The 25236-nt window shown below is 52.7% G+C and overlaps 1 protein-coding gene across 3 annotated transcripts in view; it reads left to right on the top strand.

The window, feature by feature from the left end:
* LOC100660398 (A-kinase anchor protein 8-like) overlaps positions 1-25236 on the top strand; it is an 81945-nt gene that overhangs the window by 14725 nt on the left and 41984 nt on the right. The window contains exons 5-19 of one of the 3 annotated variants that reach the window (XM_023552287.2): positions 1859-2312; positions 2416-2512; positions 2590-2660; positions 2955-3012; positions 3842-3950; positions 5387-5528; positions 5617-5722; positions 5914-6044; positions 17668-17706; positions 20587-20619; positions 21155-21477; positions 21874-22366; positions 23014-23143; positions 23347-23393; positions 24450-24483. In XM_023552287.2, coding sequence (XP_023408055.1) covers positions 1859-2312; positions 2416-2512; positions 2590-2660; positions 2955-3012; positions 3842-3950; positions 5387-5528; positions 5617-5722; positions 5914-6044; positions 17668-17706; positions 20587-20619; positions 21155-21477; positions 21874-22366; positions 23014-23143; positions 23347-23393; positions 24450-24483 — 2267 coding nt within the window. Of the gene's footprint in view, positions 1-1858; positions 2313-2415; positions 2513-2589; positions 2661-2954; positions 3013-3841; positions 3951-5386; positions 5529-5616; positions 5723-5913; positions 6045-15184; positions 15281-15430; positions 15761-17667; positions 17707-20586; positions 20620-21154; positions 21478-21873; positions 22367-23013; positions 23144-23346; positions 23394-24449; positions 24484-25236 lie in introns of those variants that run through there. The other 2 variants (XM_064280871.1, XM_010593251.3) reach the window with 2 other exon arrangements.

Below are 25236 nucleotides of genomic sequence, written 5' to 3'. Positions count from 1 at the left end.
CTCCTGACTGGGCTCGAGGCCCTGCAGGGGGTGTGTCCCCCTCCCTCCCACTGTGCCTTCCTCTCTGAGCGAGCTTCCTCCTCCTCCCAGCTCGATGCTGCCGCCACCTTCCCTCCACTGCACCCTGCTGTACTCCCCTCCACTCCCCCGACCTGTCTCTTCTTGGTGGGCATTGACCACTGCCAACAGGGGGTGGGTGCCCTTCTTTGCCAGGGCGGGAAGGAGCCCAGGCTGGGCTGACTGGGGCCTGAGGATCCCCCCCGGGCAAACTTTGGTGGGTCTCATGCTCTTGGGCCAGCTTTCCCCACAGGCGAGTGGGGCAGCATCAGGAGTGCTCTCAAGACCTTGCATCCTCTGTGGTGTCTAGGTGGGACCCAGCCCTCAGGGTAGGCCACAGTGAGCTGGGCCGCTTGCTGACTTGAAGTGCCGGGACTGGCATGGGTGGTTCCTGAGTGCACTGAGGTGCTTTGAGGGGCACGGGCCCACTGAGTCCTTGAGAGGGCCCCTGGGCGGGACACTGTGGTCCCTGTTGTGCAGATGAGGACACTAAGGGACAGGGAGGTCACCAGTGAGTGTAGGGAGCCTGGCACTCAAGCTCAACCCACCTTGGTCCACAGCAGCTTGCCGTGGGTTCCTGTTATGAACTCAGCTGTCATTGCCCCATGGGTGCTTTTTTCCCCTAGCAAGGGTCTCTGGGGAGGAGTGCACATATATTTTCCCCATAGGGCGGTGTGGAGTGGCCTGGTGGGTTCCAGCTACAACGTGGGTGGAGCAGGGTGGGGAGAGGCCTGCCCGGCATTGGTGGGGCCAAGTGAGGCGTCCAGGGCCACTGCTGGGTAGGAGGTGGGAGGAGGCAGAGAGCTGGCTTGCATGGGCTCTGTTGCACTAACTCTGCAGTCCTGGGCATATGGAGCTGAGGCTGCCAAAGGTAGGGAGGACTGGCCCAGCGTGTCAGTGGCAACATGGGCTCTGCCTGGCTGAGGTTCTGTGGTGTGTGGGGCTGGTGCTGCAGCGCCTGGCCAGGGCCTGTGTAAGGCGAGGAGTGGGGCTGGGGCTGAGGCCATGCTGAAGCTTTCCCCATGGCTGCGCCGCTCCGCCCTGCCTCCCAGCTGCCTAGTAAAGACAGAGTTCTGGGAGGGACCCCTAGAAGATGAGTTATCCCTACATCCTCTGTGGTGGGATGGGCAGCAACTCTATGGTGACTTCTCCAGAGAGCTGGACGGGAGGTTTTGCCTGCCCTTGCCATTGCCATGTGGGTTTAATTACCTGCCCTGGGCTTCAAAAAAAAGTATAATCCAGCCCTTTTCTAGTCACCAACAGGCCATACTCCCCATTTTGTCTTGCTCTCCTTGTGGATGGTGAGGGGCTATGGAGTTTTGGGGCTGGCCTGCAATTGCTGCTCTACCAGTCCCAAGGGCCGAGACCCACGTGGTGTTTCTCATGGGCACCCTGGGCCTCGGTGGACGTGTCTTCACGGCGCCAATGGCCCACGTGTGTCCCAAGATGTACAGAGGCTCAGTTTACCCACAGAGGGCTAGCAGCTGCCCTTAGCATTGTGGCTACAGACACATGCATGTGTGTCTGCAATGGCAGCTGGAGCCCTTGTCCTGGTCGGCAGTCATTCCTAAGGGCCCCCAAGCTGGTTCATGGCCACATTCAGGTGTGGGGCAGCGAGGTTCCTCTGCTTCTAGAACTCTATTCTGACAGGCCTGGGCCCCTTAACTGGCATTTCTGAATGTTGAACCATGGTGGGGTGGAGGCTGGAGCCGGGTTTTGTCTGGACAGAAGGGCTTGGGGAGGGCAGATGCAGTAGGCTGGCTTCAAGGGCCCACCTGATGCTGGCTGCATGATTCCACAGGTACGACTCCTACGAGGCCTGCAATTCAAGGGCCATGCTGAGTGAGCGTGACCTGTACCGGTCAGGCTACGACTACGGCGAGCTTGACCCCGAGATGGAGATGGCCTATGAGGGCCAGTACGATGCCTACCGTGACCAGTTCCGCATGCGTGGAGGAGATGCCTTTGGCCCTCGGGCACAGGGCTGGGCCAGGGAAGCCCGCGGAGGCCGCCCGGTGGCCTCAGGCTATGGGCGCATGTGGGAAGAGCCTGTGGGGGCCCGAGGCCAGTGCATGCCGGGAGCCCCCCGGCTGCCCTCCCTCTTCTCGCAGAACATCCTCCCGGAGTACAGCGTGTTCCAGGGTGTGCGTGGTGGGGGCGCCTTCCCGGGTGGCTCCCGCTTTGGCTTTGGCTTTGGCAACGGCATGAAGCAGATGCGGCGCACCTGGAAGACCTGGACCCCAGCCGACTTTCGAGTGAGTGGAGCCACCCTCATCCTGTCTAGCCCCTGGCACCCTGGCTGGGGGTGCAGAGAAGAGCCAGAGCCTCCCCACTGACCGTGTCCTCTTCCCATCACAGACTAAGAAGAAGAAAAGGAAGCAGCTGGGGAGCCCTGACGAGCCCGACAGCAAGGCCTCCAGGACAGACGGCTCTGACAACAGCGACTCTGACAACGGTGAGCTTGAAGGCGGGCTGCTTCAGCACCCCACCTCCTGCTGATCCGAGCTGGACTCACCTGCTCTTCCCTTCCAGATGAGGGCACTGAGGGCGAGGCCACTGAGGCTGCCGATGGCTCCGAGGCTGTGGAGAAGAGCTCCAGGGTGGTAAGTGCCTCAGCCCTGGGCTTTTGTATTTATAAGTCCTGGTGGGCTGCCCTGGGTCCCCAAGCAGGGTGGCCAGGGTGAGGAGTCAGTGCTAGAAGGTGCGCAGGTGTGGGCAGCCACCAGCCAGAGCCACTGTGTTCTTACCAGAGAATGGGGGGGTGAACCATCCCTGCAAGGGTTGCGGGAGGATGGGCAGCTCTGGCCCAGTGCCCGGCCCAACACAGGACGTGTCATTTAGAGTTGCTGGGAATGACTGCACACGTTTTACAGTTGTTTTCGGAAATTGTGTACTAGGAAGGAGAGGACGAGGAAGGAAAAGAGGATGGGAAGGATGACGGCAAAGAAGATTCAGGTGAGTCTGGTGAGCAGCCTGGTGCTCTTCCGGGTGCTCCTGGGATAGGGTTCAGCTAGGGCTGTGGTAGAGTATGGCCACTAGGGCTCTTTCTGTGGGACCAGTGTGTGCTGGCAGGGACCATGACTTCTTCCTTTCTTCCTTCCCTTCCTTTCTTCTTCCCCCTACCCCTAGTCTTCCCAGGCAGAGGCTGTGGACAGCAGTGGCCCCTATCTAGCACACTGGTTGTTTCCTCGAGTCGGGGGGCAGTAAGGAAAAGTGTGGGGACCCTTAGACACATTCTTGATCCCTCAGTATCCCACAGTTGCAAGTCCTCAGTGGCTGGGGTTCGATCTGGCACCCAAGTGCAGTTCACCCAGCTCCTGTAGTGTTCTCCCACCCCAGCCCCTGTTGGGAACCATGTCCCTCCCACCGGGGTGATGAGTACCAGCAGGTGCCTAACAGTGAATCTGGCCTCTGCACATGGGTGCCATGGTGCCTGCAGGGGTTGGGCAGGGCACTGTAAGTGCCAGGGCCTTGGCTGTGGGGGCTGCACCTAGGCCCCAGCTGCAGCCTCCTAGCACCCTGCTACAGTGCCACTGTCCCCACTGAGACAGCCTCTCTCACTTCTAGCCTTCCTCTGGCCTCCTGTACAGAGTGTGGGTATCCTGGAGAGTAGTGGGCTCGACGTGTGTCTTCCCCGTCAGGGCCTCAGCCAGACCCACCCCCCACCTAGACCAGGCCCACAGCCAACTTGTGGTTAGAGGCCTGAGCAGATGGTGGGATTCTGGCTACAAGGTCTGCTCTGCTTGCCAAGCCCAGGTGGTGACGGCTCCCTTCACTCCTACAGGGGCCCTGACTGCCCAGGATGAGAGTGGCCAGGCCAAACGCAAGCTGCAGGCAGGCAAGAAGAGCCAGGATAAGCAGAAGAAGCGACAGCGTGACCGCATGGTGGAAAGGTAACCAGTTTCCCCACCTCTGCCCACTGCAGGCCGCGCCAGAAGAGCAGCTGTAGCTCTCTGTTGCTGCGCTACACCCTGGCTTCCCTCAGGAGCCGCACCTGCTTGGCCATGCATGGCCCCTACTTCCCGCCAGGCCCAGCTCCCAAGGTCTGGCTCGTCCCCTGCCCCTCTGCGGCCGCCTGGCGACCGCTGGCGTCTTTGGCCCAAGACCCGACACTGCTCAGCACTGTTGCCCAGAAGCTCCGGCGCTAAGTCACTCAGCGCACGAGCCCCAAGGTGCACTGGGGGCCCGATGCCCCCGAGGGAGGGGGCCAGCTCATCAGAGACTCGAGGTCCAAGGCGCCTGTGCCGCCCCAGCTAGCTGCCAGGAGGCCGCCGCTGCGCCCAGGAGAAACGGCAGCCCCTGTGGGCTGTGGCAGCCGCAGGCCTGCCCTCTGCCCCTCCCACCGGCCCCACCAGGCCGGGCTGTCTGTGGCTGAGTCCTTCACGCCCCTTGGTTGGGTCTGTCTGCCCTCAGGGCTCCCGCACTGGCGCTTGCCTCCTCCTCCTCCGCCTCAGACTCTTGCTCTTGCTGGACCTTCCTCAGCCTCGCCGGCGCCCGGCCCCTGGGCTCTCCAGACAAAGCTGACCCCGTGTGGCCCAGATAAGGACGTCCGGCAGAGGTAGGGACCCGCCCCGAGGCCTCGGTGGCGGCTGGCCTCCTCCGCCCCTTGTCACGGCGGCCTGCTCCAGCCCAGCCCCCAGACCCCGGGCTTCTGCTGTGGACACCAGGCCCAGACAGAGCACCTCGCCCAGGTGACTCCAGGCTGCCCTCTGGCAGGCCAGGCAGGCGTCCTCCTCCAGCTCAGACTGGTCTCTTCTCGGAAGAGGAAGACAAGGCGGCCGGGGCCCAGGCCTGCTTCCCTCCTGTCCCTCCCGACACCACCCCTGAGCATTCTGAGCAGAGGACGGGCTGGGCCTCTGAGTTCCCCAGGCCCCCGAAGGAAGCTTCAGCACCTTTTCGGGCCCTGCCTCGGGACTGCGCACACCACTCCGCACCTCAGGGCCACCTGGCTTGAGTTGGGGCAGCCTGCCTTCCAGTCCCCAGCTGGGCCGAGTGCACGTGCTCCTGCCCCGCCTGGGCAGCGAGGCCCTCCGCAGCCGTCCATCGACTCACTTTGCCTGTTGCAGCAGCTGCTGCCTCGGGCCCAGCCTTCTGCCTGTGGGAAGGAAGAGCTCCTCCCCTGGCCCCGCGTTGCAGTAACTGCAGCCTGCAGACGTTCCATCCCATTCTACTCCCGAGCCCCGGTCCCAGCCTGCCCCCCTGCGGGGGCCACACTTCAAGAGGCCCGTGAGCCAGGCCTATCTCAGGGCCCGCAGCTGGGTTGGGTGAGGCGGCAGCACCACTCCCTGGGGCCCTCGTAGCCTCAGCCCCCGTCTCCCTCCTGTGGCAGGATCCAGTTTGTGTGCTCTCTGTGCAAATACCGGACCTTCTATGAGGATGAGATGGCCAGCCACCTGGACAGCAAGTTTCATAAGGAGCACTTCAAGTTTGTTGGTACCAAGCTCCCAAAGCAGACGGCCGACTTCCTGCAGGTGAATCCCAGAGCACTATGCCTGCTCTTAGCTTCCTTGGGCCCTGGGGCATAGAGCAGACTCCACAAACCTCCGCTGTCTCTGACAGGAGTACGTAGCCAACAAGACCAAGAAGACAGAGGAGCTCCGGAAGACTGTGGAGGACCTTGATGGTCTGATCCAGCAGATCTACAGAGATCAGGATCTGACCCAAGGTGAGAAGGTTCCCCTATCCCCGCTTGGCAGGCAAGACCTAGCTTGGCCCGCCCTCTAGTCCCCAGGGGCAGGGTGGTCAATGGGAACCACCTCGGGCCACTCAGAAGCAGCAGGGCCAGGGCTAAGGAGCTGCTCTGGGTTTTCCCCAAACTCCTGGGCCAGAGGAGAACCCCTCTTTCTGCCCCCACAGAAATTGCCATGGAGCATTTTGTGCGGAAGGTGGAGGCGGCTCATTGTGCGGCCTGCGACCTCTTCATTCCCATGCAATTTGGGGTAATCCAAAAGCACCTCAAGACCATGGATCACAACCGGAACCGCAGAGTGAGTGAGAGTTCACAGGGGTGGCCTTGGGAGGTGCTGGGGTTGTGACCTCTGCCTGCCTGTGAGGAGCTGTAGTCGGGCGTGGTGGTGGTGGTGGTACAGAGAGAAAGCCTTTCCCAGCCCAGTGTAGTCAATGCTGCTTCAGAGAGGGGGTGGGAAATGAGAACTCTGGCCAGGTGGAGGTGGCATCGGAGCTGGACCTTTAAGGACCATTGTGGTTGTTAGCTGCCATCAAGTCTCCCCTAACTCATGGCAATCTCATGATGCACAGCCGAACAAAACGCTGCCTGGTCTTGCACCATCCCCATGATCAAACAACTGGGGACTGCACTGTTGTGATCCATAGGATTTTCATTGGTTGATTTTCAGAAGTAGATTGCCAGGCTTTTCTTCCTAGTCCATTTTAGTCTGGAATCTCTGCTGAAACATGTTTAGCCTCATAGCAACACACAAGCCTCCCCCTGACAGAGGGGTGATGACTGCACAGGAGGTGCATCGGCTGGGAATTGAAGCTGGCTTAAGGACCATGAGGGCATGGGGTAGTATAAAGTGCAGGGGGTGTGAGTCAGCGAGCAGGGGTCTCGGATGACTTTCTCATGTGATACGTTATAAATGTATATTGCATTATGAATGTGTATTATGAACATAAAAATGTAACATGTTTTATGTTACAGGCCAAACAATGCAATTATATACATATCATTTTGTATGTTTACTTTTTAAATCAGGAGAAGAAAGAAAAAGAAAAATATGCATTTGTTTTTGCAAAAAGTTTATTTTACGTACAGGCTTTTAATTATTGAAGGCTCAGCCTATTTTTAACTTGCTATACGGTTGTTATGAGTCACAATTGACTCGATGGGAATGGGTTTTTTTTTTTTTTAATGATACAGAAAGCAAAAAACACATAGATAAAAATTAAAATACCTATAACCAAAAAAACCAAACCTGTTGCTATTGAGTCAATTCTGACTCATAGCAACTCTATAGGACAGAGTAGAACTGCCCCATAGGGTTTCCAAGGAGCGGCTGGTGGATGCGAACTGCTGACCTTTTGGTTAGCGGCCAAGTTCTTAACCACTGTGTGACCAGGGCACTCACTCTCTCTGTCTGTCTCTCTCTCTCTCTGTTGCTTTTTATAATAACATAGTTACCTTTGTCCTATAGGGTCGCTATAAGTCGGAATCCACTCGAGGGCAGTGGGTTTTTTAGTGGGTTAGTTACCTTTGGTGGTAGTGGAGGAATGTGTAGATTCCTATTACTGTCGGTAGTCACTTTGGTTCAGCCTGAAGAACTTCTCTTATTATTTCTTGTAAGGCCGGTCTGCTAACAATCAATTCTCTGTTTTCATTCATCTGAGACTGTTTTTATTTCACCTTCATTTGTTAAATATAGCTTTGCTGGATATAGGATTTTTGGTTGAGTTTTTTTTTTCTTCAAACACTGTGAATATGTTGTCCCACTGCTTTCTGCCTCTGTTGTTTCTCATAAGAAGTCAGCTGTTAACCTTACTGAGGTTCCCCTGTAAGTGATAATTCATTTTTCTCTTGCTGCTTTTAATATTTCTCCTTGTCTTGCGGCATTTTTACTGTGATGTGTCTGTGGATCTTTGCATTTATCCTACTTGAAGTTCGTTGAGCTTCTTGGATGTGTAGATGACTTTTTTCATCAGATTTGAGTTTTCAGCCATTATTTCCTTAAATACTTAACAATGTTTCCTTCTTCTCATGCTCCTGTAATGTGGATGTTAGTTCACAATGGTGCCCCACGTTTCTGAGGCTCTTTTCGTTTTTCTTCAGTGTTCTTCGAATTGCATCATTTCTATGCAATTTGCTTATTCACCTAGTTCAGGTCTACTGTTGACTCTATCTAGTGAATTTTTCATTTCAGTTATTGTAGTTTTCAGCTTCAGGATGATTTAAAAAAAAAATTATTGGTATTCTATTTGATGCAACATTGTCACAATATTTTTTTAGCATGATTTTCTTTAGCTTCTTGAACATATTTAGAATGACTACTTTGAAGTCTTTGTAGTTGTTGCTCCTGCTGCTGCTGTCAGGACAGTTTCCGTTGATTTCCCCCCCATGCGTGGGTCAGAGTTTCCTGTTTCTTTGCACGTCTTGTAATTTTCGTTGAAAACTGGCCATTTTAGAAACTACAATGTGGCAACTTTGGGTACTGGCATCTTCCTGCCCAGGCTTGTTTGTTTAGTGACTACCTGCATTATTTAGTGTTTAAGGTAAAAACATCACAAAGTTTGTTGTTGTTGTTGCTGTTAGGTGCCCTCGAGTCAGTTCCGACTCATAGCGACCTTATGCACAACAGAACAAAAAACTGCCGGGTCCTGCGCCATCCTTACAATCGTTGTTTTGCTTGAGCTCATTGTTGCAACCACTGTGTCAATCCACCTCCTTGAGGATCTTCCTCTTTTACGCTGATCCTGTACTCTGCCAAGCATGATGTCCTTCTCCAGGGACTGATCCCTCCTGACAACATGTCCAAAGTATGTAAGATGCAGTCTCACCATCCTTGCTTCTAAGGAGCATTCTGGCAGCACTTCTTCCAAGACAGATTTGTTCGTTCTTTTGGCAGTCGATGGTATATTCAATATTCTTCTCCAACACCACAATTCAAAGGCATCAACTCTTCTTTGGTCTTCCTTATTCCTTGTCCAGCTTTCACATGCATGTGATGTGATTGAAAATACCATGGCTTGGGTCAGGCGCACCTTAGCGTTCAGGGTGACATCTTTGCTCTTCAACACTTTGAAGAGGTCCTTTGCAGCAGATTTGCCCAATGCAATGCGTCTTTTGATTTCTTGACTGCTGCTTCCATGGCTGTTGATTGCGGATCCAAGTAAAATGAAATCCTTGACAACTTCAATCTTTTCTCCGTTTATCATGATGTTGCTCATTGGTCCAGTTGTGAGGATTTTTGTTTCTTTATGCTGAGGTGCAATCCATAATGAAGGCTGTGGTCTTTGATCTTCATTAGTAAGTGCTTCAAGTGCTCTTCACTTTCAGCAGCCAGGGTTGTGTCGTCTGCATAACGCGGTTTGTTAATGAGTCTTCCTCCAATCCTGATGCCCCGTTCTTCATATAGTCCAGCTTCTCAGATTATTTGTTCAGCGTACAGATTAAATAGGTATGGTGAGAGAATACAACCCTGACGCACATCTTTCTTAACTTTAAACCAATCAGTATCCCCTTGTTCTGTCCCGACAACTGCCTCTTGATCTATGTAAAGGTTCCTCATGAGCACGATTAAGTGTTCTGGAATTCCCGTTCTTCGCAATGTTATCCATAATTTATTATGATCCACACAGTCGAATGCCTTTGCATAGTCAATAAAACACAGGTAAACATCCTTCTGGTATTCTCTGCTTTCGGCCAGGATCCATCTGACATCAGCAATATCCTGATTCCATGTCCTCTTCTGAAACTGGCCTGAATTTCTGCCAGTTCCCTGTCAATACACTGCTACAGCTGTTTTTTAATGGTCTTCAGCAAAATTTTGCTTGCGTGTGATATTAATGATGTTGTTCTATAATTTCCACATTCGGTTGGATCACCTTTCTTGGGAATAGGCATAAATATGGATCTCATCCAGTCAGTTGGCCAGGAAGCTCTCTTCCATATTTCTTGGCATAGACAAGTGAGCACGTCCAGCGCTGAATCTGTTTGTTGAAACATCTCAATTGATATTCCATCAATTCCTGGAGCCTTGTCTTTCGCCAATGCCTTCAGAGCAGCTTGGACTTCTTCCTTCAGTACCATCGGTTCCTGATCATATGCCACCTCTTGAAATGGTTGCATATCGACTAATTCTTTTTGGCATAATGACTCTCTGTATTCCTTCCATCTTCTTTTGATGCTTCCTGCGTCATTAAATATTTTCCCCATAGAATCCTTCACTATTGCAACTCGAGGCTTGAATTTTTTCTTCAGTTCTTTTGCAGCTTGAGAAACGTCGAGCGTGTTCTTCCCTTTTGGTTTTCCATCTCCAGCTCTTTGCATGTCATTATAATACTTTGTCTTCTTGAGCTGCGCTTTGAAATCTTTTATTCACTTCTTTTACTTCATCAATTCTTCCTTTTGCATTAGCTGCTATACGTTCGAGAGCAGGTTTCAGAGTCTCCTCATCCATCCATCTTGGTCTTTTCTTTCTTTCCTGTCTTTTCAATGATCTCTTGCTTTCTTCATGTGTCTGGTCTTTGGTCACTAGTGTTCAATGCATCAAATCTATTCTTCAGATGGTCTCTAAATTCAGGTGGGATGTACTCAAGGTCATATTTTGGCTCTCGTGGACTTGCTCTGATTTTCTTCAGTTTCAGCTTGAACTTGCATACGAGCAATTGATGGTCTGTTCCACAGTCGGCCCCTGGCCTTGTTCTGACTGATGATATTGAGCTTTTCCATCATCTCTTTCTATAGATGTAGTCGATTTGATTTCTTTTGTTCCATCTGGCAAGGTCCATGTGTATAGTTGCCTTTTATGTTGGTGAAAGAAGGTATTTGCAATGAAGAAGTCGTTGGTCTTACAAAATTCTATCATTCGATCTCTGGCATTGTTTCTATCACCAAGGCCATATTTTCCAACTACTGATCCTTCTTTGTTTCCAACTTTTGCATTCTGATCACCAGTAATTATCAATGCATCTTGATTGCATGTTCGATCAGTTTCAGAGTGCAGCAGCCCTAGTTGTTGGTGCATAAATTTGAATAATAGTCGTATTAAGTGGTCTTCCTTGTAGGCGTATGGATATTATCCTATCACTGACAGCGTTGTACTCCAGGATAGATCTTAAAACGTTCTTTTTGATGACGGATGCAACACCATTCTGCTTCGAGTTGTCATTCCCAGCATAGTAGACTATATGATTGTCCAATTCCAAATGGCCAATACCAGTCCATTTCAGCTCACTAATGCCTAGGATATCGGTGTTTACGCGTTCTATTTCATTTTTGACGATTTCCAATTTTCCTAGATTCATACTTTGTACATTCCAGGTTCCGATTATTAATGGATGTTTGTAGCTGTTTCTTCTCATTTTCAATTGAGCCACATCAGCAAATGAAGGTCCCGAAAGCTTTACTCACAAAGTTTGGTAAAGCAAAAAGAAAAGTTTTATTCGGCATATATTCAAAGAGGCAAAAGTGGGAAACGGACAAGTATGCTGCCAGAGCCATGTCTACCCAAGTCTGAGGAATCCCAGGAATGCTACAGAATCATCAGTATATGTTAATAGCACAAATGGGCAGAACTTTGGAAAGTTTCACCTTTTCACAGATTGGCTAGAAACTGCTAAATCTCCGTAATCCTACATTTTGAATTGTCTTTGTTAACAGTCATTGGTACAGGTTTCAGTAAAGACAGTCAGGAGGGTCTTCATTGGTCCAACAAATCTTAGTATTCACTAAATGCTAACAGAAATAGTTAAGAGTGGAGAGTCTGTGGGTCTTTTGTGCTGTTTTATGAGTTGTTGTTTTAAAAGTTTTTGTGAAAGATGTTTTCCAAGATTGTCCTAGCTATTGTCTTTATACCTCAGGGCCCAGTTGATATGTCCTCGTGAGTCCACCTCCAGCTGGGGCACATTTTAGGACAGGGAATAATGAGAACGGCTCCAGCATCATCTCCTAAATCATTAGTGAGGTCTCTGTGTCTCTCACTCACATACCCGCAGTATGCTTGAAGCTTCTGATGTTGCTCCGTGAAGGTTGAAGCCGTGGGCCTGTGCGTAGTCACCCTGGAATGACAGTGGATTTGTCGGGGGCTTTTGTCCTGTTTCCTGACCTTACCTGGGTGTTAAGGGCTTCTGATTGCCGGATGATTGCTCTATTGTGTTCACTAATGCCCTGGGACAGAAATTGCTCCAGAGACTTATCCAATTAAATTTTAACTTCTTTACAGGAATAGATTCTCAAGTCAATATTTGAGATTTGTGAAGGCTCTTGGCTGTCTGATTCTGCCTGGGAAACTAGCTGGCCTGTGGGTAGCTCATCTCTCTAAGGGATCTGTCTTTATAACTGCACTTTACCACACATATACCACCACCCCCACCCCCATTGCCTCGACGACGCCCTTAGTCTTGAACTTCCCCACATGCTATTGCAAAGGGAGTCAGTTCTTTTAGAAGAAACTCTGAGGTCTGTTTTGCCCTACCTCTTGCCCTGGACAAAATCTCTGAGCCAGTGGTCTCGAGCTGTGGGTGGGACATTAGTGCCCTTCTTTTTGAGTGACATCACTGCTTTGGAGCTGGGTGCTCCATGGACGGGTAGCTGTGGCCTCTGATTGTCTCAGTTGCCACTCCCTTGTGGGACCTGCACTTTGTGAGTGAGCTGGGGTTCAGGAGATCTGGGCCCCAGGATTCTCAGCTTGTCACACTGAAGTAGATCCTTTGTTTCAAGAAGGGAGCTGATCGGGAGAAGGGGGCCCCCGCCTTGCAGCCGTGCTCGTCCAGACCTTAGACCCTTGTAGTAGGTAGTTAGGGGAAGGATGAGAAATGCTGATGCCCTGCCTCCTCCTTGGAAGATTCTGTAGCCCTCCAACTGGGGTATGAGGAGAGAGGGGGCCCTGTGTTCTGGCTGTATGCACTGGAGTGGAGTTTCTGTCACACTGAGCTGGGAGCAGGTCTTATTTCAAACACTATAACTAGCACTTCTCATCTACCTTTTGTTGGTTTTCTGGATTAAATGTTTTTTCGTTTGTCGTGTCCCTCCAGGATGCTTTCCAGAGGCTTTAAAATGCCCCCTTTTTTTTTTTTAACCTTTTTATTGTGGTGAAAATATACATAACTAAACATACATAAATTCAACAATTTCTACATATATAATTGTGACTTTGATTACATGCGTCGTCATGCAACCATTCTTGCTATCTCTTTCCAAATGATTTCACCACCATTAACATGAACTCAGGAATTAAGTCCTCAGCTACTACCGAAAGACTGATGACTCAAACCCACACAGAGGTACCTTGGAAGACAGGCCTGGTGATCTGCTTCTGAAAGGTCATGGCCTTGAAAACCCTATCGAGCAGTTTTACTTGGCACACATGGGATTGTCATGAGTCAGAATCAAAACAGCAATCAACAACAAACCTAAACTCACTGCCACTAAGCAAAAACTCCCTCCCCCCTCCCCACCCCTGGGAACTGCTAATAATTTTTGGTTTCTGTATATTTGCTTGGAAACCCTGGTGGCATAGTGGTTAAGTGCTACAGCTGCTAACCAAAGGGGTAGGCAGTCCGAATCCGTCAGGCACTCCTTGGAAACTCTGTGGGGCAGTTCTACTCTGTCCTATAGGGCCGCTATGAGTCGGAATCGACTCGATGGCACTGGGTTTGGTTTTTTTTTTGTTTGTTTGTATTTGCTTATTTCATGTGAGATTATACAGTATCTGTCCTGTGCTTGACTAATTTCACTCAGCATAATGTTTTCAAGGTTCATCCATGTTGTGGCATTCATCAGGACTTCATTTCTCTTTACGGCTGAGTAATATTCCATTGTATACTACATTTTGGTATCTATTCACCTGTTGATGGACAGTTTCGTGGTTTCCAACTTTTGGCTGTTGTGAAAAGTAGTGAACATGGGTGTACAGTTATCTATGTTGTGGTGTTTCCACCCATGTTAGGAGGAGGATACTATTGGCCAGTGAGGAAAAGTTGCTAGGTAAGGATAAGGAGTTGGTTTGTATCCTGATTGGGAGTCTTTAGCTTGTTTCCTAATCCGTCTGCATGAGTTCTGTTAATTTTTTCCCTAAGTAATAGAGAAAATGTATGAAGAAAAAGGAAGGTGGGGGACGGGGTTAGAAACAGCAAGTAGAGATGATTTTCCAAACTTATGTCTGTAGAGTACTCAGGGCTTGGTGGGATTGGTGGAGGTGGACTCTTCCCACCGCCCCCCAACACAGACACACAGTTTCATCATTTTCTTTCTGGAATGGCTTGTTAAAGACATGACCTTTATAATGATGACAGGGAGATTTGCCCATGCTCCCCGCCTCTGAGAAAGTCACCTGGCACTTATCGTGCTCTATAGACGGCCTACAACACACCTCTTTTTTACTTTGTCAGTTGAAAGATAAATCCTGTTTTAATGGCTTCCAAGTGGCCTTTTAAATGTATCATTTATGTAACCACACCTCCGCTGAAGGACATGGGTGGGGGGTGGGTTTCAGTTTTTCACCACTATAGGAAGTGTTCATGCATGTTCCAGCTCAATTTAAGAGCAGTTCTTGGGAGGGATTGCCTGAGACAGATAATTGCTTTTGATAAAAACTGTCAAACTGCTTTCCAAAAAATTTGTAAGTGGTTGATCCTCCCACTGACAGAGAAGTGTCAGCCTTGCCATTACTGGGTATCATCCTTCATCTATGGAATCCTGTGGGTTAAAAAGAAATATTTTGGTATACTGTTTGACGCTTGTATTCTTGCTTTCGTATCTTCCCTATTGAATGCAAAAGGTCCCTGGGTGGCAGAGACAGTTAAGTGCTTGACCTACACATCAAAAGGTTGATGGTTCAGACCCACCCAGAGGCACCTCAGAAGAAAGACCTGGCAACCTACTTCAAAAGATCACAGCCTTGAAAACCCGATGCAGCAGTTCTACTCTGACACACATGGGGTCACCACGAGTCAGAATCGACTTAAGGGGAACTGGTTTGGTTTTTTTGTACTGAACATAAAGAGCTCCATAGGTATTAGGCAGTGAACTTATCACAGGTTGCACATTTGGCTTTTAGTAAGCTTCCTAATTTGTTCATTTTTAGTTTTTATGTAAGCAGATCAGGTGCCTGCAAATACAGCTGTAAGTGTGTGTGTGTGTGTGTGTGTGTATGTATCTAATCGATGGCATAGCAACCACAGTGTAAAAAGATGGTGCCTGTGAACAAAGACCAGGTAGTGGTTCCATGCTTGTAAAAGTTGCCCTGTGCTTGGACCTAAGGCCCCGCCCATCTCTGGACCCTGTTGTGCAGCAGGCTGTATTCACTGTTGCTTCTTGGCTTCTTGCAGTAGTCGGTGGGAGCCCAGGGTGGAGGTGCCAGGTTGCAGGAGTTGTAGACCCTGCCTGGCGGGGGGTGGAGTCTGCGGGCCTGGGCCAGCAGCAGGCCCTGCAGCCCACCTGCTCTGCTCACAGCTCATGATGGAGCAGTCCAAGAAATCCTCGCTCATGGTGGCCCGCAGCATCCTCAACAACAAGCTCATCAGCAAGAAACTGGAGCGCTACCTGAAGGTGAAGCCCCCGGGGCCCTCCCTGGGGGGCCGGGCCGTCAGCAGCCCCTTCCCCGCTCTCTTTTCCCCGGGCCAGGCCCTCCGCGCCTCCTCGACCCATTCCCCGGGCCCAGGTCCTCCGCCCTGCCTCACGGCTGCTGCCCTCCCGCAGGGCGAGAACCCCTTCACCGACAGCCCCGAGGAAGACAAAGACCCGGAGGAGGGCGAGGCCAGCGTCCCGGACGAAGGGGTGTTGGGAGAGGCCCCGGCCGCCGAGGGGCCCTCTCAACCGCCAGTGCCCCCGGAGCCCGAGGCCGCCGCGCCGCCGCCGCCGCCCCCGGAGGAGGAAGAGGAGGCCGTCCCGCTGCTGGGTGGGGCTCTTCAGCGCCAGATCCGCGGAATCCCGGGCCTCGATGTGGAGGCCGACGACGACGAGGAGGGCGGCGGGGGCGCCCCGTGACCGCGCGGGCGAGGCGGAGACCGAGCCCAATAAAGTGTTTCCCTCTGTCCGTCTGTCTCCTCTGCGCGCCGCCGCCGCTGTCGGCACTGGCGGACTCGGGCCTCCGAGAGCGCACGGGAAGGGGCGGGGGGAGGAGGAGGTGTGCGCCTGCGCACTGGGCTGGACCACGGCCCGGCTGAGGCTCCGGAGATGCGCCGCTGACGCGGGTCAACCAATCCTGGGTGTGGGGACTGCGGGGGGCGGGCCTACCGTGCAGGCGAGCCAATGGTAGTCCCCCGGCCAAATGACGTGCGCGCCTGGGCGCCCAGTAGCGGGTGGTGCGTTGAGCGCATGAGCGCTGCCCCAGCCTACAAAAGGGGACTGCTGTCGGTCCGAGGTGAAGACATGGAGCAGGGCTACGGAGGTGGGTGCTGGTGGTGGGGCGGGTGCTGGTGGTGGGGCGGGCGCGGGCCCCAGGCCCCAGGCCGGACAGACCCTGCAGCCTCCGCGTAGGGTGCCATGGGCCGCGACTCCGGATGAGAGCGGTAAGGCGGCCCGGCCCGCGGGTAGGTAGGGGGGCGCACGCCGTTCATTAGGCCGCGCCGCCATCGCTCCCGACCGCTGGGTGCGGATTGGTTGGCGGGCAGGGGCGGGCGAGTTCTCCGCTCAGTCTGGCGGTTCGGCGCTCACGGCAGCGGAGGACGCCGCAAGATGGCGCCGGGGCTTGTAGGGGCATGGGCTCACGTGTTCCGGGGGGTGACCTGGGGGCGGCCGGGTTCTCGGGAGCCGGCCTGAGTGGGCCGACTTTGGTTAGGGCTTAGTTGGGGGTCCCAGGGGCGAGGGCCCAACCCTCAGCCCCGGCGGCTGTTTTCCTTCCCGCCGGGTCCTTTGACCCGTGAACCCGGTCCTGGGCTGCAGCTCGCGCCCTTACTTGGAGAGGCTTCTTCCCATTTTCGGCTTGCTGAGGCCTAGTTAGGCCGGGTGTGGGGGAGTGCGGCCTCCCGAGCTCTCTGTGGTTTCTCACCTAGAGCTACTCACTTCCCAAGCTCTCTAGATAGGGTAGGGTCCTGGCCTTGTTACGCTTCAGCTCCGGTTCTTGGGCAAGCAACCTGACCTTTCCGAGCCTCGGTTTACCTTCACCGGGGGGTGCCGAAGGTTGAATGGAGTGTGCGTCGCGCGATTAGGCAGGGTCAGTGCTCGCGGCCTCATTGGTCACTTCTGTTAGACTCGGGGGCCCAGATCAGGAAGGCATGGTGTGATCTTGGGTCAAGTCCCCAGTCTCAGAACGTCGTTCCGTGACAAGAACTCCCGAGTGCTGCACATTGTGGGCACAGTAGGTTCCGGGAGGGGAAGTGCGTAAAAGTCTGGAGAGTACGCCATGGTGTGGAGCAGACAGTTCCCACTTTCCCCTGGAGAGGACAGACTTGGCTCTTGTGGGGTTGGGGGAGGAGGAGAATCACCTGAGAGAAGAGCGCCAGGCTGAGGCCTTGGGACTGGAGGAGTACAGGGTGGTCAGAGCTAGCACTGAGGATCCAATGCCATGTGGAAGTGACACCTAATGAGGTTTGCTCCCAGGTGTGCAGCTATCTGAGCAGGTTTCCAGCTATCTGAGCAGGTTTCCCAGCTGTACAGGGGATTGGCCAAGCCTGGAACACACAGGTGTCTGAGTTCAGACGCTGGGCTAGCTGGTTGCTTGTTCTGTGTCATTCTCTGGGTTTAGGATTAGAGGATTGAAGCTCTCACCAAAGGTCCCTCAGCAGGCAAGGGACAGAACTGACTTGCAAGCCCATTCTCTGCCCCTTTTTTCTGCTTTGATGTCAGGCAGCCTAGGCGTAATAATGACTTTTGGGGGGACAGTGTTTAGAAAATTAGGTTATGTGGACTTCTGCCTCGCTGTCACTGAACTCTGGCGAGTACCTGTTTCCAGTGTGGCAGATGAGACCTGAGCTTACGGAGCCTTCCTTCCACAGGCTATGGGGCATGGAGCGCAGGACCTGCCAACACCCAGGGTAAGTGGTGCTGCTGGTCGGGCCAGATGCCGGCCCCGTATCCTACACCCGAGGCCCCAGCACAGCAGAGGTGCAAGGGGTGCTGTAGCCAGGATGCAGAGGTAGACCAGGGGTCAGCAGACCTTTTCAGTAAAAGAGGGAAAGTAAATATCTTTGGCTTTGCAGGCCAGATGGTCTCTAGTGCAAAAGCCGTCATAGGAAATACATAAATGAGTGGATGGTGCTGTGTGCTGGTTACACTTGCAGACCAAAAACCAGTCACAAAAACTTGCTGACCGAAAACCACATGTGACTCCAACTTGTGTGTCAGGATTTTCCAGAAGTGGATCACCAGGCCTTTCTTCTGAGGCACCTCTGAGTAGACTCAAATTTCCACCCTTTCAGTAGGCACCCGAACACGTTAACTTTGTACCACCCAAAACCAAAAAACCAAACCCGCTGCTGTCGAGTTGGTTCTGACTCATAGCAACCCTGTAGGGCAGAGTAGAACTGCCCCACAGTTTCCAAGGAGCGCCTGGCGGATTCGAACTGCTGACTTTTTGGTTAGCAGTCGTAGTACTTAACCACTATGTCACCAGAGTTTCCTTGTACCATCCAGTGACTCCTATTTATGTGTCCTGAGATACTTCTTTTTTGGCAATTTTATTCTAAGTATAATTGCAGGTTTTGTTTTATAATTGATAGGTTCTTAGCACAATTTTAGATTTGAGAGAACAATTGAGCAGATCATAGAGACTTGTACTGGCACCCCAAAAAACCAAACCAAACCTATTGCCATCGAGTCGATTTCAACTTACAGTGACCCTACGGAACAGAGTAGAACTGCCTCATAGAGTTTCCAAGGAGCGTCTGGTGGATTCAAACTTTCGGCCTTTTGGTTTGCAGCTGTAACACTTAACAACTGCACCACCAAGGTTTCCCCCTTGGCACAGTTTTCCTTTTTAACGTCTGTTGGCGTGATAGCTTCCTTAAAAAAAAACAAGCTGGTACTGATGTGTTGTTAGTAGATACTGTTTTTTTAAGGTATACAGTGCAGTTTTTGCTTTTTTGATTGTAAACGTATGTGGTTTATGCTTCGACATAAAACAAAAATTTTCATGACTGGACCAGTGAGCAACATGATAAACAGAGAAAAGATTGAAGTTGTTAAGGATTTCACTTTATCTGGATCCACTGTGGAAACCCCGGTGTCATAGTGGTTAGGAGCTATGGCTGCTAACCAAAAGGTCAGCAGTTCGAATCTACCAGGTGCTCCTTGGAAACCATATGGGGCAGTTCTATTCTGTGCTGTATGGTCGCTCTGAGTTGCAATTGACTTGAAGGCAACAGGTTTGGGGTTTTGGATCAACAATCAATGCCCATGGAAGCAGCAGTGAAGAAATCAAGTGACATACCGCACTGGGCAAATCTACAGGAGACCTCTTTAAAACGTTAAAAAGGAAAAACCTCACTTTGAGGCCTAAGGTGCACCAGACCCAAGTGATGGTATTTTCATTTGTTTCATATGCATGTGAAAGCTGCACAATGAATAATGAAGATGGAAGAATAGCTGATGCATTTGAATTATGGTGTTGCCAAAGAATCTCCAATATACCATGGACTAGCAGAAAACAGATCCATCTTGGAAGAAGTACAGCCAGAATGCCCCTTAGAAGGGAGGATGGCGAGATTTTGTCTTACGTACTTTGTAGTCGTTATCAAGAGGGATCAGTCCCTGGAGAAGGACATCATATTTGGTAAAGTAGAGGGCAAGAAAAAAGATGAAGACCCTCAAGGAGATGGATTGACACAGTGGCTACAGCTGTCGGCTCAAACATAGCAATGATTTTGAGGATGGCGCAGGACCGGGCAATGTTTTGTTCTGCTGTATGTAGGGTCGCTATGAGTCAGAACTGACTCGGTGGCAGCTAAGATAATAAATACACATGTAGCAGGCGTTTGCTTTTTCAGCATTCTTTGCAAGTACTGTTCTGTGACTGTTAGTTACGTTCGTCACGTTGTTTAGTCGTTGCTATTATCTGTTTCTAAATGTTCCCATCGTTTTTAACCCATCGTCACTTCCTTGCTGCCCCTGGTAACCACTAATCAGCTCCGAGTTCTGATAAATGCATAAAGGGCATGTCTCATATCAAAATTGCTGTGTCATGAAGTATTTTTGATTTTTTCTGCAACTGTTTAAAAACCTAAAAATCATTCCCGGTTCCCTGCTCAAGGGTATAGATTGCAATCCATGGCAGGACCAGGAAGTGCTCTGGGGACGAGATTTTTTGGTTTCTGGCATTTGGCACCTGTCCTAGGGAATGCCATTCCACTGATTTCTGAGCCTAGGGACTTGCCCCAGGGATCATGGTTTGGGTCCCACCTCTGTTCCTCCTGGGTCCCGGGAGAGGGCCTTGCATGCTGCTCGTTTGCCATGACGTCCATTTGCCCAGTTGCTTTGGGGCCGAGTTTACTGTCAGTGGCGCCCTCAGTACCACTGACGGAGCTCTGGCTCCTAGTGACGGCTGGCTCTGCGGACGGGGGAGGGGGTGGTGATGTGTGGTCAGGCCCACTGGCTCTTCATTGGCTTGTCCGGACCGGGTGGGCTTTTTGGAAAGTGCAAGGTCCTTTCACTTGCCCCGATGCAGGAAATGGGGTTTACCTAGGAAAGAAAGCTTACCTACACCTGCCAAGTGGCCTGTGGGAGGTAAATGGGCAAATGGGCCCCAGGCTTCTCTGGCTACTCTGAAGGTCCCTGATAGGAAGCCAGCTGCTTGCACCCAGGGGCACTTGCTGTGTGCAGACAGAGGAGCACCTTTAATTGCCCTTTGATGCCCAGATCTGGGGGTCAGCACCTGTATTCTGGGGGTAAAGCTCATGTGTGTTTCTGCTTCCTCCAAGGTGCATACGGAACTGGTGTGGCCAGCTGGCAAGGTAGGCCCTGCTAGTGGTTGGGGCAGGCCGGTGGTTGGGCCCTCTGAACAGCCCCCAAATGGTAGGCCCTTCTGGGGGGTGCAGGGCGAGTGGTTGAGTACTCTGATCAGCCTCTGCAGGGTAGACACTTCTGAGTGTTGGGGCAGGTGGGCCCTTGGTCAGCCCCTGTGGAGCAGGCCCTTCTAGGGGTTGGGGACAGGTGGGCTGGTGGGCCCTCAGATCAACCTCTCAGAGGGGCAGGTATGCAAGCGCCCCCATCCTTGCTGAGTTCACAGCCCTCCTGAAGGCTGGCAGGTTAGGCCTGAAGGGGAGGTCTGTTGGGGCTCTGTTCTGAGTAGGGTGGGCCTTGAGGAGACTGGAAGTCAGTGGTTGTGTCATGGGTGTGCCAGCTTTGTGGTGGATCCTGGCCCTGAGCTGACTCTGTCCTTGGACAGGGGCACAGTCCCCAAGGTATGGTGGAGAGAGAGATTACCAGTATTGGTTGCAGGCCATTGCGCAGAGCTGGATCTGCCTTCCCTCCTGGCCTGGTCTCCAGGGCTTTCTTCCCTCCCTAGGTGCAGCCTGCGCTTCTCCCCTGCCAGGTTATGAGAACTACAATTATTATGGGTCCCAGAACTCCAGTGTGAGCACCGGAGCGACATACAACTACGGCCCGGCCTCCTGGGACGCTGCCAAGACCAGCGATGGTGGCCTGGCAGCTGGCGGCCCCGCCATGCACATGGCCTCCTATGGCCCAGACCCAGGCCCTGACAACTCAGACTCCCTCATCGCCAAGATCAACCAGCGCTTGGATATGCTGTCCAAGGAAGGAAGCAGGGGGAGTGGTGGCAGTGGGGAGGGCACACAGGACCGAGAGAGGTGATTAGATTATGACACCTGCACTGCCCAGGGTAGGGGTGGAACCTGCTCCTCCAGGTGCTGCTCACTCCCATTCCTCTTCTGCTTGGAGAAATGAGTGGGCCCGTTGGTGAGGCCTGGCTATTGGCTGGCTTGCCCCAACTCCTCGTTTCTGTGTTTAGTGTCCTAATAGGCCCATGCCTCTCACTTAGTGACCTTGAAGGGCAGCTGGGCTGGGGTTGTCTTCTGAGCATGCCAGTAGAAATGGGTGGTTGGTTTGCTATTTTGAAGGCAAGGAGTCTGCTTTGCAGGGTGCTGTGCAGAGCACAAAAGGTGGACGTCCTGGGGTGGGTGGGGGTCCCAGGGTGGATGTCCTGTGGCCAGCACAGCCCGTGAGCTATCCTGTTTGCCCTGCAGCTCCTTCCGCTTCCAGCCCTTCGAGTCCTATGATTCCAGAGCCTGCTTGCCTGACCACAACCCCTACCACTCTGGCTACAGCTACGACTACGACCTGGGCACAGACCGCAACGGCAGCTTTGGCAGCCAGTATGGCGACCCCCGGGACCTGGGCCGTGAGCGGGGCGCCCTCGACAGCTTTGTCCGGGGCCGGGGCCAGGGCCGCTTCCAGGACCGGGGCAACCCTGGCACCTTCATGCGCAATGACCCTTTCTTGCCACCACCCCCAGCCTCCTCGGAGCCCCTGTCTGCTCCCTGGGGCGAGCTGAACTACGGGGCCGGGCGGGGCCTGGGTGGCCCCACCCCCAGCAGACCACTGGCACCGCAGCCGCCACCCCTCTTCTCCCAGCCCCTGGCCCCTGACTTTAGCATGATGGGGATGCAGGGGGCGGGCAGCTTCAACAGCACCATGCCATACAGCTGTGGCCACGCACAGGCCCGGATCAGGGACCGGGTAGGTAAGCCCTTTCTGTGCCCCAACACAGCTCTGTTGAGCTAAAGGTGCAGTCCCTTAAGTGCTTGACTATTAATGAAAAGGTTGACAACTTAAATGCGTCCAGAGGTGCCTCGGAAGAAAGGCCGAACAGTCTTTTTTTGAATAGCCATGGTTTTGAAAACCCTGTGAAGTGGTTTTACTCTTCAGCACGTGGGGTTGTGTATTGACTGGTTTGGGTTTTTTTGTTAGCTTTTTTTAACTGAGATAAAATTGACAAAACGTACAATTCAGTGGTTTTGACTGTACAATTCTGTGGTTCTCGGTAAACTTACAGAACCGTGTAGCCGTCGCCACAGTGTAATTTTAGATGTCTCCTTCACACCGAAAAGAATCACCGTGCTTATTAAGCAGTCTTTTATCACGTTCTTAGCCAAGCTCTAGGCAGCCACTTTTTGTTTGCTGGAGTTGCCTGTTCTGGACACTTCATATAAGTGAAATCATAACCTGTGTGGTCTTTTGTGCATGAAGTCTTTGAGTTTCTACTACGTTGCTTTTGCTCTGGAAGATTTTCTGCCTCTGTTCTTTGGTCCAATAATCTCTTCATTATCTGTTCCTTTGGCATGCTCTGACAGTCAAGTAAATGGGTACATGGGTTTGTGTTTCAGCCCCGGTGGCGAGCATTTGAGCGCTGTGGCCCTGATGGCCCAGGCAGGAAGCGGCGGCTGCTACAGGCTTATGAGGAGCTGGACGCCAAGCAGCCCCGGGTGGATAGCGAGGGAGACTTTTCCGACAATGGTATGCCTGGGAGCCGGGAGGGTGTGATGGCGTCAGGTGCCTGCCCTGGCTGTGTGTGGTGGGTTTCCCCGCAGTCCCTGCTGGAGTCAGAACGGGCAGCATCCCTCCAGACAGTGAGCTCGGGGTGGTGGGAGCCAGACCAAGCAGCTGCAGGGAATGGCTGCTGGCAGGGCTGACTTCCTCCTGTCCTTTGTGTCTGGCAGATGATGGAGCTGGTGACTTCCGATCAGGAGATGAAGAATTCAGGGGCGTAAGTCAGCCTGTACCTGTCTGCCCTCTGTCTCCAGTGCAAGGTTTCCTTCCTGCTTTCAGCATTCTTCCACGCCAGGGCCAGGGGTGGCTGCTGTGGTGGACTCAGGTCCATCTCAGAGTGGGTTAGCCTGCCTAGCAGCCAGGCATCCGCCAACAGTGAGAGCAGAGGTGGGAGGCCGGGACTGACTGGCCACCTGGTCTGTGCAAGGCGCCACCTGTGCGGTCCCCACGGCAGTCCTGGGAGACAGGCGTTTGAGCAGTTCTTGGCCGGGACTACACGGGAGCCCCAGAGAGCCCTTTCAGATTTTGACCCAGGCGTCTCCGAGGGCAGGTGGACTTGGGGGAGGTGAGGACAGGCAGCAGTGAGTTTTCAGCTTTTCTGAAAGTCTGTCAGGCTCCTGCCTGCTTGCTGGTATAGACCTCGCATGCAGAATCTCTAAGTCCTGCCCAGTTGCTGACTTAGTGTGGCGCTCGGTGTCTGGGGGATTCTGCGCTGCTAGCCGTTCAGTCCAGGGAGCTGGTTCTATCTAGACCTGAATTTTTAAGACGTTCTGTGAATATAGACAAGTGTTAGGGAAACCTGGTGTAGCCTGGCTTTCTAGAAAGAACTTTGAAGCTAGTGTTCCATAAACCAGGTTTTTCTTTTTGTTTTTTTTTTACTGAGTTTGTACTGATGTCTCCAACTCTAACATGCTACTGCACAGATTGTTTTCATCCTCTGCCCTTGCTTGTCTGTCTTCTCCCACCCTCAGCAGTGAGAAATCTAAGGAGGGTTTCTAAATGTGTGCTTTATGGGTGGGCAGAGCTGGGCAGGTTTACAACGGAAGGGCAGTGCTTTAGATTGAGACATCTCGTAGAGGGTCAACAACTGAAGACAAACCCACTTGTCACCACAGTTTCCGGTGGTGACAGGACATAATCCCTGAGGCCCTCAGGGCTCATCCTGGGTCTGCATGGAGTGGTCTTACACCAGGGGGTGGTGAGGAGCTGGGCTGCCTGTGGGGAGTCCTGGAAGGTGCCCTCTCACTGCCTGGTTTTGTGTGCCTTTTTTCAGGAGGATGAGTTTGGCGAGTCCGGGAGGCAGAGAGGTAGGCATCATCCACTGGGCCCCTTTGACTCCCTGTTTGCTCACCTGCCCCACACCCATCACCCAGTGGCTCCCAGCTGGCCTGGGCCTGGATGGGGCCAGGGGTGCATACCCTGAGGTTCTGCTGCAGCCTGAGAGCGGCATCAGCTGGAGTTGGTCCATCTGGCTCACTCGTGCAGTGCGCTGGTACAGAGGGGCCCTGCTTCTGGTGCCTACGGCAGCTGGCTGTGCTGGGAAAGGTTTCAGAAATATGAGCGAGAAGAGACTCACTCCCGCCCATCCTGTCTGTTCCTTTCGGCCAGTGCGGGCCCCGTGATATTTTCTCCCAGGGTCCAGTCTCCCCACACTCTCCTGGCTACTGCCCCAGGGCCAAGCTCTTGGCCTCTGTAAATGGCAGCACTATGGCTGGGAGAGCCAGCTGAGAACCAGCACCTGCATCATAAACCTCTGTACATGCAAATTTTGAGCCAGCATGGGGACTCCTGCCCAGGTCAGGGGCCGGGAGGGCACCTGGCAGGAATCAAAGAATTCCTGGGGATGTGGCATCTGCTGTGCCCCGGCCCAAGCCCTAGGATGCAGTCATGACTGCAGAAGACCTGACAGTCCAAAGTGAGCCTCCAGGCCAGACCCAGGTTACACCCCTCAGGGCACGTGGAGGAGCGGCCTGAGACCCGCTAGATCAGGCTCACCCAGCAGCTGCTTGTTTCTCTTCCTGTTTCCATGGGCCCCCCTGAGAGTCATCTTCAGTTCCCGT

Source organism: Loxodonta africana, chromosome 3 (genome assembly GCF_030014295.1).
Source record: "Loxodonta africana isolate mLoxAfr1 chromosome 3, mLoxAfr1.hap2, whole genome shotgun sequence".
NCBI lineage: Eukaryota > Metazoa > Chordata > Mammalia > Proboscidea > Elephantidae > Loxodonta > Loxodonta africana.
The sequence above is the reverse complement of the archived record's forward strand: the minus strand, read 5'-3'. Positions and strand labels throughout refer to the sequence as shown.